The sequence below is a fragment of the Macaca mulatta genome, chromosome 20, assembly GCF_049350105.2.
Source record: "Macaca mulatta isolate MMU2019108-1 chromosome 20, T2T-MMU8v2.0, whole genome shotgun sequence".
In the NCBI taxonomy this organism is placed as follows: domain Eukaryota; kingdom Metazoa; phylum Chordata; class Mammalia; order Primates; family Cercopithecidae; genus Macaca; species Macaca mulatta.
Genome location: NC_133425.1, coordinates 67,852,851 through 67,871,156, shown reverse-complemented (window position 1 = coordinate 67,871,156; position 18,306 = coordinate 67,852,851). Strand labels below are relative to the sequence as shown.

The 18,306-nt window shown below is 42.9% G+C and overlaps 3 protein-coding genes across 5 annotated transcripts in view; all 3 read right to left on the bottom strand.

Moving 5' to 3' along the window:
* Positions 1–11,109, bottom strand: part of PKD1L3 (polycystin 1 like 3, transient receptor potential channel interacting) — an 88,970-nt gene extending 77,861 nt beyond the window's left edge. The window contains 4 exon segments of the mRNA XM_077984471.1: positions 1,429–1,478; positions 4,306–4,422; positions 9,378–9,500; positions 10,815–11,109. Coding sequence (XP_077840597.1) covers positions 1,429–1,478; positions 4,306–4,422; positions 9,378–9,500; positions 10,815–11,109 — 585 coding nt within the window.
* The window catches only part of ZNF821 (zinc finger protein 821), a 166,489-nt gene that overhangs the window by 145,553 nt on the left and 2,630 nt on the right, over positions 1–18,306 (bottom strand). The window lies entirely within an intron of this gene.
* Positions 15,663–16,825, bottom strand: LOC709452 (coiled-coil domain-containing protein 25-like). 3 transcript variants are annotated; one of them, XM_077984563.1, is made up of 3 exons: positions 16,512–16,716; positions 16,185–16,358; positions 15,904–16,083 (listed from the first exon to the last, which is right to left on the bottom strand). In XM_077984563.1, the coding sequence occupies exons 1-3, from the start codon at positions 16,579–16,581 to the stop codon at positions 16,046–16,048; spliced, it is 282 nt and encodes a 93-aa protein (XP_077840689.1). In that variant the 5' UTR covers positions 16,582–16,716; the 3' UTR covers positions 15,904–16,045. The 3 variants fall into 3 exon arrangements, with proteins under 3 accessions (XP_001097970.3, XP_077840688.1, XP_077840689.1); XM_001097970.5 differs by having other exon boundaries at positions 15,663–16,358; positions 16,512–16,825; XM_077984562.1 differs by having other exon boundaries at positions 15,663–16,352; positions 16,554–16,716.

Sequence of the window (18,306 nt, the reverse complement as noted above, 5' to 3'; positions counted from 1 at the left end):
TAGCCAGGATGGTCTCGAACTCCTGACCTCGTGATCCGCCCGTCTCGGCCTCCCAAAGTGCTGGGATTACAGGCTTGAGCCACCGCGCCCGGCCTTATCTCCTGTTTTTAAGAAACAGTACCAAGGTCAGAGTGCTGTTTTTGCACCTGCTGTTTTTCAAATGCCTTTAACTGAAATCATCAATATACCAGAGTGGCATATTTTTAACCCTTTCAATTTCAAGGGCTAGTGGTTGTTGCTCTGCAGAACACAGCTTGGGGAATACTGATGTAAGGGATTTTTTTACTTCATCCCGATTTTTTTTTTTTTTTTTGAGACGGAGTCTCACTCTGTCACCCAACCTGGAGTACAATGGCACAATCTTGGCCCACTGCAACCTCCACCTCCCGGGTTCAAGCGATTCTCCTGCCTCGGCCTCCTGAGTAGCTGGGATAACAGGCATGCACCACCACACCTGGCTAATTTTTGTATTTTTAGTAAAGATGAGATTTCACCATGTTGGCCAGGCTGGTCTCGAACTCCGGACCTCAGGTGATCTGCCTGCGTCGGCCTTCCAAAGTGCTGGGATTATGGGTGTGAGCCACCATGCCTGGCCACTGTTCTTTTATACCGTTAGAAACACTTATTTTTGCAGTAAGCATTGAGTCAAACAACTGCGTATCAGTGTTTAGGCATCAACTGAAGGGTTTCTACATAGGACACAAGGGCAAGAATGCTGAGAGATTTCTTGAAGGTGAAACTTTATAGATTGTGTAGACAGTTTCTACCTTTATTTTCCTTTCCCTTTCTGTTTGATGTTTACATTTTATTGCATTGTGTTTTTGTAAGATGCCACAAGTCCTTTTTGGAACAAAGCAGGGAATAAACACTCAACCAACAAATACATGATAATTACATTAGCATGAAAGCCAGAAAGATAGGCTTTAGAAATTCCTATAACAAGTTTGGAGATGGTGGCTCGCACCTGTAATCCCAGGACTTTGGGAGGCTGAGGCAGGTGGATTGCTTGAGGTCAGGATTTTGAGACCAGCCTGGCCAACATAGCAAAACCCCGTCTCTACTAAAAATGCAAAAATTAGCTGGGTGTGGTGGCACAGGCCTGTAATCCCAACTACTTGGGAGGCTGAGGCAGGAAAATTACTTGAACCCAGGAGGTAGAGGTTGCAGTGAGCCAAGATCACACCACTGCACTCCAGCCTGGGTGACAGAGTGAGACCCTGTCTCAAAAAAAATTAAAAAAATAAAAAATAAAAACAAATCCTTGAAGCACCTATTAAACCCAATTTTTTTCCTGCACTTAAGTACTTTATTTTCCTTATTAGAAAATTATATTCAGAACACTGTAGAAGATAGAGCTCTGACCAGATCTACCAGGTATGACAAAGAGATCAACATTTCACAATGTATGTTGTCAGGGGAAGTACTTACGAGATGAGCAGGAAGAGGATGGTGACATGTGGCTGAAAGAGCACCAGGTCCTATAGAAAAAAGAAAGCAGACTAAGTTCAAGTAAAAGCCTAAGACAGAAATATTTGTTTTACTTGAGGACTTCTTATTCATGGCTAAAAAATAATGCAAACTGTTTTACATAGAAAACCAAGGCCGGGCATGGTGACTCATGTCTGTAATCCCAGCACTTTGGGAGGATGAGGCAGGCAGATCCCTTGAGGTCAGGAGTTTGAGACCAGTCTGGCCAATGTGGTAAAATCCTGTCTGTACTAAAAACATAATAATTAGCTGGCGTGGTGGCAGGTGCATATAATCCCAGCTACTTGGGAGGCTGAGGCAGGAGAATTGTTTGAACCTGGGAGGCAGAGGTTGCAGTGAGCCAAGATCGTGCCACCGCACTCTAGCCTGGGTGACAGAGCTAGATTCCACACCGTCCCCGCCCCCCCCCCCAAAAAAATAAAGATAAGGAAGGAAAGACAAAAGGGAACCTATGATGATGACTCAAGAACCTGGGAATGGAATCCAGAGGACTCCAAGAAAAGCACAGCCCTGAAAATTATCAACAGCAAAATCCAGAAAAAAAGTTCAGAAAGCTGTAAATACATCCTTAATAGGAATGAAAAAGGTTATTTCCCCAAATAAAAGGTCTCACATATTTATTACTGCATCAGCTTACGAGTGAAGAGCATAGAAACAAAGAGAAAAACCATTTTGCCAATAAAATGGTTTTTGAAATGGTGAGGTGACAGTGATTGATACAGAGATGACCTTGATTGAGACAGCATAAATACATGTGCCATCTTAACGTGCAATTCCTTACAGACCCAGCATGCCTCTTCTCCAGTGTCTCCTCCTGGAGTTGTACCTGATTACATCACTTGTATGTGATTTTATCATCCACTGGGGAATCAGATGATTTTGCTTTTATTTCTTGGCCAGGAATCACTTGATTCTGAAAGTCTTGTGAGAAGACATGGCAACAAACCGAGTCAACCACAGCCACCGTGATGATGGAGAAAGGTAGAGGGAACCAAACAAAATCGTAAGGATTAACCATTTGAAGCTAACATGTGCCAGAATGAGGTACATTAAAAGAAAAATAACCGTATCAAAGGATTTCAAGATGACAAAAAAAATACTGCAGAAAAATTAAAATCCACCTGGGAGGGAATACTGAGCAGATGTGGAAAAATTAGTCCCTGATATGGAAGATAAATGTAAGGTGCCCTCCTCTAACAACAGAAAGGGTGATCAACATGAAACCATTCTTTTCATTTAAAGAGAGTACAGGAAAGATACAGAGGATAGGAAGTAGCAATACGGCACATAGATACCTGATATTTCTTAAGGACAGAATCAGAACAAATGAAAAAGAAGTGATACATATGTAGGATATTCTTGATTCAAGAAAGATGTGTATATGTAGCATCATGTTCTAGGCACAATGAGTGAAAAGTAACCTAGATACACACTAAGAAAATTTTTGAATTACAAAAAACTTTTACAAACAATCTGATAGAGACTTAAAAAGGCTGCCTGGAGTGCGGTGACTTGATTATGGCTCTAACAGCCTCTAACTCTGGGTTTAAACTATCCTCCTGCCTCAGCCTCCTAAGTAGCTGAGACTACAGGCATCCATCGGCAAACCTGCCTAATTTTTTTAATTTTTATTTTTAAAAGTTTTTGTAGAGACAGAGACCCAGTATGTTGCCCAAGTTGGACTCGAACTCCAGGCCTCAAGCAGTCCTTCCAACTCAGCCTCCCAAAGTGCTGGGATTACAGGTGTGAGCCAACATCTGCTGAGGGGAGATCCAGCCCACAAACTTTATAAAAGACTCTATGTACATAAATATTAGGCATATTGCTTGTTAGGTAAATTGCCCCACAATAAGGCAGTCTGCATTTTTCCCAATGAGGAGATTTTAAAAAGCATTTCTGGGGCAAGCTTGACAATATAAACTTAAAGGATGTAGGTGAAATAGTCAAATGTCTATTTAATTCAGTAATTTAGTTTTACTACGACATTTAAGCCACATGTTATGTAAAGTAATATTGGAAGCATTGCTCTCACGAAACTCACATTTCATGACACAGCTTAAACATTTCAAATGCATCTTTAACATCATTGCATTAATTATCATCAGAACAACTTTTGGATTTAACAGTTTTCCAAAATATGTCATCTTTACTTCCACCTAATGCTATCACTAAACATTTTCCTACAACTCACAAGTCCCCTTTTACAAAGGATTGAGCAAAGTTGGATTTTACATTTATTCTTCAAATATATATTCATGTCTCTAAATAAAACTTTCTAAATTGCTAAGTGATATTTAAAGGGTTTGTTGACCAGGACGTCTAACACTTGCACTGTGAGGTCATACCCCGAGGAATGATCACGAGATCCACTTTAAATTGATCTGTTTTACTTCTTTCTTTCCGTTGATCTCTATAACCAGCCATCCACTGATATTGATTGCTATCATTTCAGGCTAATGTATCCTTTCCAAATAGTACTTGGTTTTCAAAATTAAATAAACAAGTGTTAACACCATGATTTGAAAGACTTTGCAAGAACTTTAAGACGACTTTCTCTCTGTTGATGAAAAATTTTTTGGGAATAAAACCTTGTCTTTTATTTGGGAATATATGAAAAGAAGATGGCCAAGGGCGTATCAAGAAAACACATATATAAAATGAAGGCAAAGATTGCCATATTAAGATCAGACAGAATAGAATGCAACGAATATTGGGCACGTGCTGTAATACATTTCAGCATTAATTCAGTCTCGTGCATTCCTTTAGCAGAAACTGATTCCATGGATTTTTAAGGTTACTAGAGGAGGAATGCATTACCTGGGGGCATTTTGTCTCTTGCTATTCCAACTCCTCTTTTTGTCTTCTCGGGTCTCTCGTACAAATGAGAATCATTTCCATTTCTTTCATAATGGGCATCTCTGTCCAAAACGCCATCTATTTGGAAGCCAATACACAATTTATAGGTGATAGTTATGGCTACAAGTCTATAAAACCATCATTACACGCACTTATGTGATAATTAGGAAAACACAAATTAAAAATTCCTATCCAGTTTTTTAAGGACACTAAGAATTCTGCAGTAGCCCTTTTGCTGTGGAGGCTGCTCACAACACATTATGGTGTCCCACATTTCAAATTAAGTCCACTAGTTGGGTCAACACTGAGAAGTTCATTAACCCATTTATGCCTAGTGTTCCATTGTTGGAACACTAAGCTTGTGGAGCTATTTACATCTACTGCTTAAGGTCATCGCCAGGGTCTGATTTTTCACCAAAAAAGTTTGCAACCTCCAGCATAAATGGAAAATTCCGTACTAAGCGTAATATTCTTTGTGTTAACTCTCATTGGCAGAGATAAAAGAGTTCAGAAGGTGGGTGATAACATTCTTTTTTTGAGATGGAGTTTTTGCTCTGTTGCCCAGGCTGGAGTGCAATGGCGCGATCTTGGCTCACTGCAATCTCCACCTCCCGGGTTCAAGTGATTCTCCTGCCTCAGTCTCCCAAGTAGCTGGGATTACAAGCACATGCCACCACGTCTGGCTAATTTTTGTATTTTTAGTAGAAACGAGGTTTCACCATGTTGGCCAGGCTGGTCTTGAACTCCTGACCTCAGGTAATCTGCCCACCTTGACCTCCCAAAGTGCTGGGATTACAGGCGTAAGCCACCACGCCCGGCTGGCAATAACATTCTTGAACATGCCTCCTTGCATACATGAGCGAGCAAGAGTTTCTCACACATGCTGTTGGACATGGCTAGAGAAAAATCATAACCACGATGACTATGGCTCTGCTTAAATTCACGATCATGAAGCTTGGGTGGCCTGCCTTCACACTGCCTGGCAATCATACTGTTTCCACTCTCCCAGGTGACTCCCAGTTCCCTCTCTCTACTCAACCTCCAACACCTGGGAGCCTCCCTCAGTCGCATTCTCAGGTCAGGTGATAACCTTGCTTTCTAACTCAAGGAGAATATCAGAACAATTAGAGTCCTTCCACGACTCTGACCATCAAATCTAGCTCCTACCAGCACCTGTACCTGTAGAGCGCCAATGCCTTCTCTCATGCTGCTACAAATCTTCCTACTCCTACCCAAAGTGAATCCCTCTAGTTGTTTGGTAGCTCAGATTAAGTACATCATTCCTGCATGCTATTTTTTCTGTCTTAAAAAAAAACCCAACAACTTATATTGGCCTCATTAACTATTGCCCCAGCTGTTTCCTGCTCGAGCAAAATTACCTTAAAAACTGTCCAAACTTGTTAGCTCCAATTCTTCTCCTCTCCTCTCTTTCCCTACTTTTAGGGATTGCTTTTTAACATGTTGACAGGCCAGGCGCGGTGGCTCACGCCTGTAATCCCAGCACTTTGGGAGGCCTAGGAGAGTGTATCACCTGAGGTCAGGAGTTCTAGACCAGCCTGGCCAGGATGGTGAAACCGCCCCCGTCTCTACTAAAGATACAAAAATTAGCCGGGTGCCTGTAACCCCAGCTACTTGGGAGGCTGAGGCAGGAGAATCACTTGACCCCCGGAGGTGGAGGTCGCAGTGAGCCAAGATTGTGCCGTTGTACTCCAGCCTGGGCAACAAGAGCGAAACTCCATCTCAAAAAAAAAAAAAAAAAAAGTTGACGTAAATTGTTTTATAATTGCTTTAGTCTGTTTTGTGCTGCTATAATAGAATATCACAAACAGGGTAATTTATCAAGGACAGAAATCTAATTCTCACAGTTCTGCATGCTGGACGTCCAAGATGAAGGCACAGGCACTCAGAGTTGGATGAGGGCCGCATCCTCACAAGGTGGGAGGGCAAGAGAAACCCTCCTTCTGCCAGCTCCTTTTATAAGGACACCTAATCCCATTCACGAGGGAGGAACCCTGTAGGCCAACCCACCTCTTAAAGCCCCACCTCTTAATGCAATCACATTGGCAACACCTGTTTTGGAAGGGGCACATTCAAACCATAGCAATAATTATGGAAAACACTGAAAGAGTTCCAATGCCGAACTATAAAACCAGGTACATTTTGAAAGGTCTCATTTCCATCTCCATCCTTTCTGCCCTGTTTTCTCTCTCTCCCATAGGTAACCATTTCCATTAGTTTTTGTTTCTCCTTCTGTTATATTTATATGTACGTGTATGTATATAGGCAAATATATATGTTCTGCACCTTTATTTTCCACTAAAAAAAAATCCATCGTAGAGATAACCCCACTGCAGTATATGGAGATCGTTGTTATTTGCTTTTTACAACCAGTTCCTTCTTAATGGGCATGTGGATTATTCCTACTTTTCTGCTATCACAGAGAGCTACAATGAATAGCCTTATGCGTGCATCTTTTTGTACTTTTGCTGGTTTGCCTTTGGGATAGTTTCCTAGCAGTGGACACTGGTTCAAGGGTAGATGTATATGTAATTTTGCTAGATATTGCTGAATTCTCCTTTATTTATAAACTCATAGAGCTATCTTACTGCATTCTCACTAGCAGTTTATGAGAGTACCTATTTTCCTAAGGTCTTGCCAGCGGAAGATGTTGTTAAGTTTGTGGATTTATGCCAATCTGATAGATGGGAAAGGGTATCTCAGTTTGTTTTTAATTTGCATTACTCTATATTTTTTTTTGGCAAGAATACTGTGTAAGTGATATGTATACTTACATCAGGGCATTTTTCTTTTTTTAAAAAAATGTAACATTATTTTGAGATAATTGTATATTCACATGCAGATGTAAGAGAAAATGCAGAGAGATGCCTGTATCCAGTTTCCAAGGGTAACATCTTGCAAGGGTAACAACAGGATATGGACACGGATACAGTCATGTCAAAATTTTTTTTTAGTTGCTATAAGAATCCCTCACATTGACCCCCCCCTTTTTTTTTTTTTTTTTAGATAGAGTCTCACTCTGTCACCAGGCTGGAGTGCAGTGTAGTGGTGCAATCTTGGCTCAGTGCAACCTCTGACTCCCGGGTTCAAGCCATTCTCCTGCCTCAGCCTCCTGAGTACCTAGGACTACAGGTGCGCACCACCATGCCTGGCTAATTTTTGTATTTTTAGTAGAGACTGGGGTTTCACTATGGTGGCCAGGATGGTCTCGATTTCTTGACCTCGTGATCCACCCACCTTGGCCTCCCAAAGTGCTGGGATTACAGGCGTGAGTCACTGTGCCTGGCCCACATTGCCCTTTTATAGCCATCCCTACTTCCTTCCTGCCCCCATGCCCTTCTTAGACCCTGACAACCACTAATCTGTTCTCCATTTCTATCATGTTATCATTTCAAGAATGCTCAATAACTGGCACCATAGAGTACATAACATTTTGAGATTGGCTTTGTTCACTTGGCATAATTCTCTGGAGATTGCTATGTGTATCAGTAGTTTGTTTCTTTTTATTACTGAATTGGACTCCATGGAATCCAATTCAACAATCAGAGGGATTCACTTTGGGTAGGAGTACGAAGGTTTGTAGCAGCATGAAAGAAGGCATTATCGCGCTACAGGAACAGGTGCTGGTAGGTGGCTAGATTCGGCAGTCCGAGCCTTGGACGGACTCCAAATTGCTTTGATTTTTTTTTTTTTTTTTTTTTTTTCTCCTTGAGTTAGAAAGCAAGGTTATCACCTGACCTGAGAATGAGACTGAGGGAGGCTCCCAGGTGTTGGAGGCTGAGTAGAGAGAGGGAAGTGGGACAGAGTCACCAGGGAGAGTGGAAACAGTGTGGACCATTTGGACCAGTGGAAACAGTGTGGACCAGTGGAAACCAATGCCATGGCTGGACCATTCACCTGTTGACAGACATCTGAATTGTTTCCAGTTTTGCTCTATTATGAGTAAAGCTGCTATAAGCATCTATATACATATTTTTATGTGAGCACAGGTATTCTCTTTCTGCGATAAATGCCCAGCAACTGCTCAGTTGTATGGTAGTTTTTTTTTTTTTTTTTTTTTTTTTTTTTTTTTTTTTTTTTTTTTTTTTAAGAAATCACCAAGGCCGGGCACAGTGGCTTATTCCTGTAATCCTAGCACTTTGAGAGGCCGAGGTGGGAGGATTGCTTGAGTCCAGGAGTTCGAGACAAGCCTGGGCAACATAACAAGACCCCATCTCCATATAAAAAAATAAATAAATAGGCTGGGCTCAGTGGCTCACACCTGTAATCCCAGCACTTTGGGAGGCTGAGGCAGGTAAATCACCTGAGGTTGGGAGTTCGAGACCAGTCTGACCAACATGGAGAAACCCCCATCTCTACTAAAAATACAAAATTAACCAGGCATGATGGCACATGCCTGTAATCCCAGCTACTCGGGAGGCTGAGGCAGGAGAATCGCTTGAACCCAGGAGGCGGAGGTTTCGGTGAGCCAAGATTACGCCATTGCACTCCAGCCTGGGCGACAAGAGCAAAACTCCATCTTAGAAAAAATAAATAAATACAACAACTACACACACAAAAATGCATACATACACACATAGCTTAATCCTGATCTACTTCTGCAGAAGCGAACCTCAGGTAACAGTCCTGTCACCCTTCGCCTTCTCATCTTCCTCTGCCATATTCTTTTCTCCTCCTTCTCTTTCCCATCCTTCCCTCGGAAGCCCAAATGCTGACTGAATTATGAGTGTGCATGTGGAAAATGGTGTCACCAATACAATTTCTTCCACACTCTGCCCAAGTCAAAACACGAGGAGAACATCAAGGCGCAACCCTTTCAACTCCCGTGGGGATGGATAAGGGAGTCACTCCAGATGAGTTTCTCATGCTAATCAGTATCATGAAAATCAATAGCTCTGTATCATCCCATGGTCTACCACTCACAGATTATTTAACCAATACTCTCACATGCACTCCTTATTTAGAATCAGTTTTTAAAATGTGGGTCTTTGGCAGCATGTAACTTTATGACTTACCAGTCTGGCAAATGAAATAGTGTCTCAGGAAGCACTTGTCCTCTTTGGATAAGATCCGATTGAGGTTTCTGGACAGGTAGGTGCAGCTGGGGGGCTTTGGGGCCCCGTGGGCTGCAACATCTGCTGAGGGGAGATCAGACCCAGGTGAGCCTCATACTCAAAAGTCAGGCATTTAGATTTATTTTTTATTATTGTTTTCAACACAGATTCTCACTTTGTCGCCCAGGCTGGAATGCAGTGGTGCCATCTCCGCTCACTGCAACCTCCGCCTCCCAGGTTCCAGTAATTCTCCTGCCTCAGCCTCCCAAGTAGCTGGGATTACAGGCATCCGCTACCACACCTGGCTAATTTTTGTATTTTTAGTAGAGAGGGGGTTTCACCGTGTTGGCCAGGCTGGTCTCGAACTCTTGACCTCAGGTGATCCATCCACCTCCGCCTTCCAAAGTGCTCAGATTACAGGCGTGAGCCACTGCACCCGCCCCGCCAGGCATTTTTAAAAAGTAAATATGAAAGCCAAATTTGGCTGGCTTCCAACAGATAAAAATGTAGAATTTCCTCCCATACATTATAGTTTATTTTTTTGTATGTGTTCCTTACGACAAGGCTTAGTATTACTTTACCTACACATTAATGAGGATGATGAGAATGATATAATAATGGCTTGGATTTGTCTCTAAAACTTCAAGATTATGGTGCATAGCTTTGAAAACACTGTAAGAAAGACAATAGGTAGATAATCTTCCTCTTAGTTTTGTGTTAGAAAACTTAGAGATCAGAACAATGAAGAGATGTTTATTAGGAAAAAAATGACCACCAAAGGTTTCTGTCTTTCGAACCTAGCACAATTTTTTTTTTTTTTTTGAGACGGAGTCTTTTTTTTTTTTTTTTTTTTTTTTTTGAGATAGAATCTTGCTCTGTCGCCCAGGCTGGAGCGCAGTGGCGTGATCTCGGCTCACTGCAAGCTCCGCCTCCCGGGTTCCCGCCATTCTCCTGCCTCAGCCTCCTGAGTAGCTGGGACTACAGGCGCCCGCCGCCGCGCCCGGCTAATTTTTTGTATTTTTAGTAGAGACGGGGTTTCACCGAGGTCTCGATTTCCTGACCTTGTGATCCGCCCGCCTCGGCCTCCCAAAGTGCTGGGATTACAGGCGTGAGCCACCGCGCCCGGCAAACCTAGCACAATTCTTTTAGTGAAAGGTTAGGTAAGTTAACTTTAGATGGGTTCTAGGAAAAATCGCATCACTTTTGCTACACGGACAAATCAAAGGCTGTAGCACAAAATGGAAATATTTCAGAGGAAAGATGGTAATGAAGTAAAGTGATTGGTTTTTTTGTGTACAAAAGCAGAAAGATTAAGATTTTCTTTTTTTTTTTTTTTTTCTGTCCCAGAATAAAATATAAGAAAGTTTTCTTCATAAACACCAAACCCTAGAGTCTTACCTGGGTAGTTTTCACCTTGATGCTTTCTCAGCCGCATTACATTTTGCCCAATCCACCACTTCTCTCGTTCTTCCAGAAAGTCCCGGATGAGATCTTCAACTTCCTGGTTCCAAATACGAGCTAGGAATCCTCTCTGCCCATGACAGTAATTCTCTGCTTCCTCAAAGCTGCAGTGAAATCTGTTAAACTGGTAACAATTATTTTGCCCATGTGGCCCTGGGCTGTTTAGTTTACTTCCTAGAATGATACTTGTTCTGATGTATAACCAAAGCCAGCTTCCTCCTTTGAAGAACATATTCTCTGAATTGTAGCAAGAAAAAGTGTGGGGGTTTAGCAGCTGCCTGATCCTTTAAATATATATATTGATGGGCTTGTCTTATTAGTGTTCTTCTTTTATGAGTTGGGAACAATTTACCAAGGATACAAAAGGTTTTGTTTTGAGGACCCAGGTGCAGTTCCTACAAGCTGAAAACAAATAGCAGAGATCAATAAAGCAATGGCCCTTTGTGTCTGGGGCCCCACCATCTGTGTCTACCTACCAAATATGACTTTAGCAACTAGAGATAGATGATAAAGCTGAGTCTAAGCTGCACTGGGTAGAGGATCATGAATATCTAACATCTAAGTTAGTGTGGCTAAAAATTAATAAGTGTAGCTTTTTCTTTTCTGAGACAGGGTCTCATTCTGTTGCCCAGGCTGGAGTCCAGTGGCATGATCTCAGCTCACTGCAGCCTCGACCTCCCAGGCTCAAGGGATCAATCCTCCCACCTCAGCCTCTCGAGTAGCTGGGACTATAGGAGCGCACCACCACGCCCAACTCTTTTTTTTTTTTTTTTTTTTTTTTTAGAGATAGTGTCTTGCTATGTTGCCCAGGGTGGTCTCGAATTGCTGGGCTCAAGACACTGCTCGCCTTGGCCTCCCAAAGTTGGGGAATTACAGGTGTGAGCCACCACACTCAGCCATATATATATATATTTTTTAAAGAAAGTCATTCTTGGCCGGGCGCGGTGGCTCAAGCCTGTAATCCCAGCACTTTGGGAGGCCGAGGCGGGTGGATCACGAGGTCAGGAGATCGAGACTATCCTGGCTAACATGGTGAAACCCCGTCTCTACTAAAAATACAAAAAACTAGCCGGGCGTGGTGGCGGGCGCCTGTAGTCTCAGCTACTTGGGAGGCTGAGGCGGGAGAATGGCGTGAACCCGGGAGGCGGAGCTTGCAGTGAGCCGAGATCACGCCACTGCACTCCAGCCTGGGAGACACAGCGAGACTCCGTCTAAGAAAAAAAAAAAAAAAAAAAGAAAGTCATTCTTGCAGACCCTCTAGGATTGATTTTTTTTTTTTTTTTCTTTGAGACAGAGTTTTGCTCTTGCTGCCCAGGCTGGAGTGCAATGGCGCCATCTCAGCTCATTGCAACCTCCACCTCCTGGGTTCAAGCGATTCTCCTGCCTCAGCCTCCTAAGTAGCTGGAATTACAGGCATGTGCCACCACACCCGGCTAATTTTGTATTTTTAGTAGAGATGGAGTTTCACCATGTTGGTCAGACTGGTCTCAAACTCCTAACCTCAGGTGATCCACCCACCTTGGCCTCCCAGAGTGCTGGGATTATAGACATGAGCCACTGCACCTGGCCTCATTTTTTAAAAAAGTAAATTGTATTGTGTATATTTAAGGCACACAGCATAATGTTATGGGATACATATAGATTTTAAGAAGGTTACTATAGTAAAACAAACATATTCAACACCTCACATTAGTTACCCACTTTTTTTTTGGTTTTTGTGGCAAGAGCAGCTAAAATCTCATCCAGCATGAATCCTGTCTACTGCATGGTTTTATTACCTGTAGTCCTCAGGGTGTACATTAAATCTCTCGACTTGTTCATCCTACATCTCTGCTACCGCCAGGACTGATTTAAATTACTGTATTCTGTCTCTTCAGTACGTGCAAACAGAACTAGACATAAACTCTTTTTTTTTTTTGATATGGGGGTCTCATTATGCCACCCAGGCTGGAGGGCAGTAGCGTGATCATAGTTCAGTGCACACTTGAACTCCTGGACTCAAACAATCCTCTCACCTTGGCTTCTCAAACTGCAGGTGTGAGTCACCGTCCCTGGTTCATGAACTTTATCTTAAAGCTCTTACACAGTCATAAAGACCAAACAATATTAAATGGAAGAATGAATACAAAGTAAATACAAACAAAACTAAAAACCAATGAGATCCATGTTTTGCCAAGCTCAGTAGCAGACAAACAGGGTTCTGGCCTACGACTACTCAGGTTTCTTTGAATCTGGCATGCATGCTATTTTATGATATGGGGAGGATTCAGTTCTGATAACACGTTTCTTTATTTGACTCACTAAAAAAAAAACAAAAAAAAACCCCAACAAAAAAACCCTTTGTTCACACAGCAGGTCATTTGGTCTCCACCTGTTGCATACCCACCCCGTGGATTACAGCTGGTTCTTTCTTGGTGCCAAAAAGTGATCATAAACTCAAGCAAATGTGGGCACTGAACCACTTGGCAGGTTTCAGGGTTAAGATGGTTATCCAGATAGTGCAAATGATGCTTATGTTACTCTAAAAATCAGTACAGGAGTGGCCACCAACCTTATGAAATTCTCTAAAACACAGACTGCAAGAATACATCCTGTTTGGAAAACACTGCAGTAATCAGCCAAGGCCAGTGGCTCACGCCTGTAATCCCAGTGCTTTGGGAGGCTGAGGTGGGCAGATCACTTGAGGTCAGGAGCTTAAGACCAGCCTGGCCAACATGGTGAAACCCCGTCTCTACTAAAAATACAAAAATTAGCCGGGCTTGGTGGCCCGTGCCTGTAATCCCAGCTACTCAGGAGGCTGAGGCAGTAGGATCACTTGAACCAGTTGGCGGAGGTTGCAGTGAGCTGAGATAGAGCCACCACACTCCAGCCTGGGCGACAGAGCAAGACTCTGTCTCAAAAAAAAGCCCCAAAACCAAAAAAACCAAAACACTGCAGTAATCAAATGAAAGATAAATACAGTATGATCCTCACTTTCAAAAAGTCCAATTAAGGAAGAAAAGGCATAGTAATTGTAATTAATATAGGCAGTGAAAAGTGCCAGCCTAGAGGGACAGCTTAGGTGCTGCTGTGAAGGTTCAGATAAGGAATAAATGACTTCCAGCTTTTGGAATGAACACATAAAGATGGCAATATTTAGACAGATGAAATGGACATCTCAGCAGAGGAGTCGATGTGAATAAATGCACAGAGGTGGGAAAGTGGAAGGTATTGATAAAGAGAAAGAAATACGTGTGTGTGTGTGTGTGTGTGTGTATGTGTAGGGGGTACTTGGTGGAACAGCAGTGGGAACTGTAACCAGAAAATGGGAGTGTTTCCAATGCCAGGATAAAGGGTTGCAGTTTATTTGGAAGTTTTCTGGGCAGAGTAGTCCACCCTTACAAGAGTGTGTGGCAATGGAATCATCTGGATGTGGGATGCTTCTGTTTTCAAAGTTCACAGAGCCTCAACTTCTGAACATCTTCATATACGTACAAAAATAAATACACGATACATCCACACGTGTTTCAAGCTTTTTCTCCAGATTAAAAAATGATACTTTATTCTAACTTTTAAAATTGCAGAACGTCAGGCTGAATATCATTAGACACATACACAAAACCACTCATTTCTAAAGTCATCTTCTATACCCTCTCAAAATTTGGCCAATGAATTATGCCTCAGGGAATTTTCCAGTTCAACCCCATAACATAAATGGAAACACTAGCCTTTTGGTTTTGCCCACAGTTCCGAAGTGCTATTACAGGTGGAGTATATGCTGCAGGAGGTCATTCTTGCTGCTGTGGGTGTGAGTAAAATGTCCGTCTGTAGGCCTCTGGTCTTGCAGGCTTTGTTCTCTTTCTCCTCATTTTGTCTTCTTCTATGGGGGTTGCCTGACATACTGCAATCAAAAGGCATCTTCTGCTCAGAATCACAACAGATAGTGAGAGGTTCAAGTGAGAAGTAATGTTACACAGCAAGTTAGTGAATTTACAATAAGAAATTGAACTCTGGGGCTACAACTCAAATATGATTTCAAGGTAAAGAAAGTATTTACTTGGCTGGCTGGTGAAATGCTTAGTTCCTTCTAAAATCATAATTGCAATATGGACTTCTGCTTCATGCTGCATCCCAAGGCACCAGTCAGGTAACCTACATCTCCCAAATGATCAACAGAGCATTCCTTCCTATTTTACCCTCAGTGCTGAGAAATTACTCCTGAGCCCAGAAGTTGTTGCATAGGTGACTTGGGTGACCTGGTGCTCAGGCAACAACTGCTACAGGCCCCACCTTGATGAACACCATCGATTTCTTTAAATATGATGATACTAAGATGGAGTCCCCTGCTCAGAGGAAGCAAGGACATAAAAGCTGGGACAGGCTGCACGCAGGGTCACTATACTAACAGACCCAGATGACACGATGGAACGTGAATACTGAAGCCAACAATCTTCTGGAAATCTCTTTTTCAAAACTCATACACCATTTTTTCTAACCGGGAAATCAGGGACAGGGAAACATTCGCATAATTACCCATCAACATGTTCTTCTTAACAGAAGTGAAGATTATTTTAAGAATATGAAAAGTGTTTCAAGACACCTGTTTTCAGGGATAGACCCCACAGCAACAGGAGTACTTTTCAGAGTTAGTTCGTTTTAAAGTCTATCTCGAGAACAAGGGCAGCTGGCTTTCACAAGGTACCAAGACATGTTCTAGCCAAAACATTTTCACTTTAAGTTATATGCAGTCAAGTTCAACTATTTTATACGTATCTGATCCTTTTCTGTCAGCAAAAAAGGTAAAATTTTTTTAAAACTCCAAAATCAATCATTTCTGGGTAGGATGAAGGTAGAATTTTGGTTGTATTTTATATTTCAGAACACAGATGAAACCAAAAGGTCTGCAATTGTCTCTACATTCACATCTTTCAAAGGTCCTTTTCTCCTTTTATATGAATTCATCTAAATCACTGCCATCCTGATTTGAAGACATATTTTCAACTTTCATTCGTGATGAATAGCTCCTAAGTTCATCCATTTTTCTCTTCTTCATTTTTTCTTTTTCTCTCTTTTTCATTTCCTGAATTTGGGCTTCTTTCTCATTCTTCTCTTCACAATCTCTGCATTCTTTCTCTGCTGCTAGGTCTGGGAACCGCTCCACTTTGCTTTTTTCTAATTGGTTTAGGATCTCATTTACTTTCTTCTCCATTGTCACAATTTTTACATCCTTCTGCCTGTGAAATACTATCTGCCCCACATCCACGTCAGCTGTTTTCTTCAGATTAGACCACAGCATATATACCACATTAACGTTGTTCATCTTGCAGCCTTGAATGCTATTGGCCTTCACAAGGTGGGCACAGTCTATCAGCACTTCCTTTGGAATGTCTTCTATATTCTCTCCCTTATGCAACCGAAGGTACACATGAGCCAAAGAGAGTTTGGCCACATGAAACCAGATATATTGAGGCCAATCATGCTTAATCAGATCTTCATGATGATTTATGGGTTAGTAGGAGAGATATAAAACTCAAGGGCAAGCGCGGTGGCTCACGCCTGTAATCCCGGCACTTTGGGAGGCTGAGGCGGGTGGATCACAAGGCCAGGAGATCCAGACCATTCTGGCCAAAATGGTGAAACCCTGTCTCTATTTCAATTTATCCTTTCCCGTGTAAATAGTGCAGGCAGATGAATTAACGCTGCTGCTGGTGAAGTAGAACACCATGATCCTGGCGGCGGTGCAGGGACTCCAGCACGGAGCAGCTGTGCTCAACTGCCGCGGCCGCCTGGTCCCCGGGACTCTCCTCTTTTTTTTTTTTAATGCATTACGGAAACTTTTAAATGTGATTTTTGTACATAAGGAGTATGAGAGTAACCCTTTTACAAATGAACCTAATTTACTAGAACAAACAATGACAAAACTGAACTGATATTTGATGTGAATCCATAGGAGTTTAAGCTTCAAATCCAGCCAAGAAGTTTGTTACAATCTCCGTCAGCTTTGCATCTGAGTCTTCCGAGATCTTTCCATCAGCCCTGACAGTGCCCAGCAGGGCTTAGTGCTGGCTGACAACATGAGACAAGAAAGCATTCTCAAATTTTGTAATCTTGCTGGGCTCCAGTTTATCAAGATACCCCCTTTACACCCACATAGATAACAGCCACTTGTTCTTCAGTAACCATGGGAGAACACTGTCCTTGCTTCAGCAACTCAGTTAGACGCACACCACGACTCAAAAGTTGAGTGGGAGCATTGAGGTCAGAACCAAACTGGGCTACTCAGGAGGCTGAGGCAGGACAATGGCGCGAACCCGGGAGGTGGAGCTCCTAGTGAGCTGAGATTGCACCACTGCACTCCAGCCTGGGCAACAGAGCAAGACTCTGTCTTAAAAAAAAAAAAAAAATCCCCGCAGTAAACCACACTCCAACAGGGCTGCACACTCAGGGTCTTGATTAGAAACAGTATTTAAAAAAACACCTCCACATCTGTTGCACCAGAATGCCAAGGTTTAACCAGGGACACTTTCCCCAGGAGGCATAACAGGTGCAGGGCCAGGGAAGGGCCTCTGACACTTTTAGGGTCTCAAGAAAATGGGTTTTTTTTTGGTTGTTTTTCTTTGTTTTTGAGACAGAGTCTCGCGTTGTCGCCCAGGCTGGAGTGCAGTGGTGTGATCTCAGCTCACTGCAACCTCCACCTCCTGGGTTCAAGCGATTCTCCTGCCTCAGCCTCCCAAGTAGCTGGGATTACAGGCGCCCGCCACTACGCCCGGCTAATTTTTTGTATTTTATTTTATTTTTTTAGTGGAGACGGGGTTTTGGGTGTTGACCAGGTCTCGAACTCCTGACCTCAAGTGATCCGCCTGCCTCGGTCTCCCAAAGTGCTGGGATTACAGGCGTGAGCCACCGAGCCTCAAGAAAATGTTTTAATTTCCTTAAAAAACCTTAAGAAAAATCAACTTTTAAGTTGAAAAACTTTATATATTCACATATTCATCTTTATATCAACACAGCAGTAAAATTCATTTTTTAAAGTGATAAAAACTGTACAAATATTTCTGGTGTGAAACACAGCGTTTTGATGTCTACACTAAAACAACTTCAGGAAGGGGCCCACAAAAGTCACAACGCGGCCCCGGCAGAAAGGCAGAAAGGCACCGGTGTGTGGCACGACCTCAACACCTGTCTTCCTCACAGAGCCTCGACGCCTAGCGGACTCTCGGATTCGAGGCTGCGGTACCACGGACAAACCCCGCGCAGCAGCTTCTCTGCCAACCGCCGGCGACGAAGCGGCAGACCGTGAGCAGGGCGGGCGGAAGAGGTGTGGCCGCCGCTACTGCGCACGCGCACCCAACCAGAACCTGGGGTGATGCCGGGCCTTCCCCGCTGCGCGGAGGCGACCGCTCAACCCTTCTGCCCGGCGATTGGTGGGCTGGCGGCTAAGGGGCGGAGA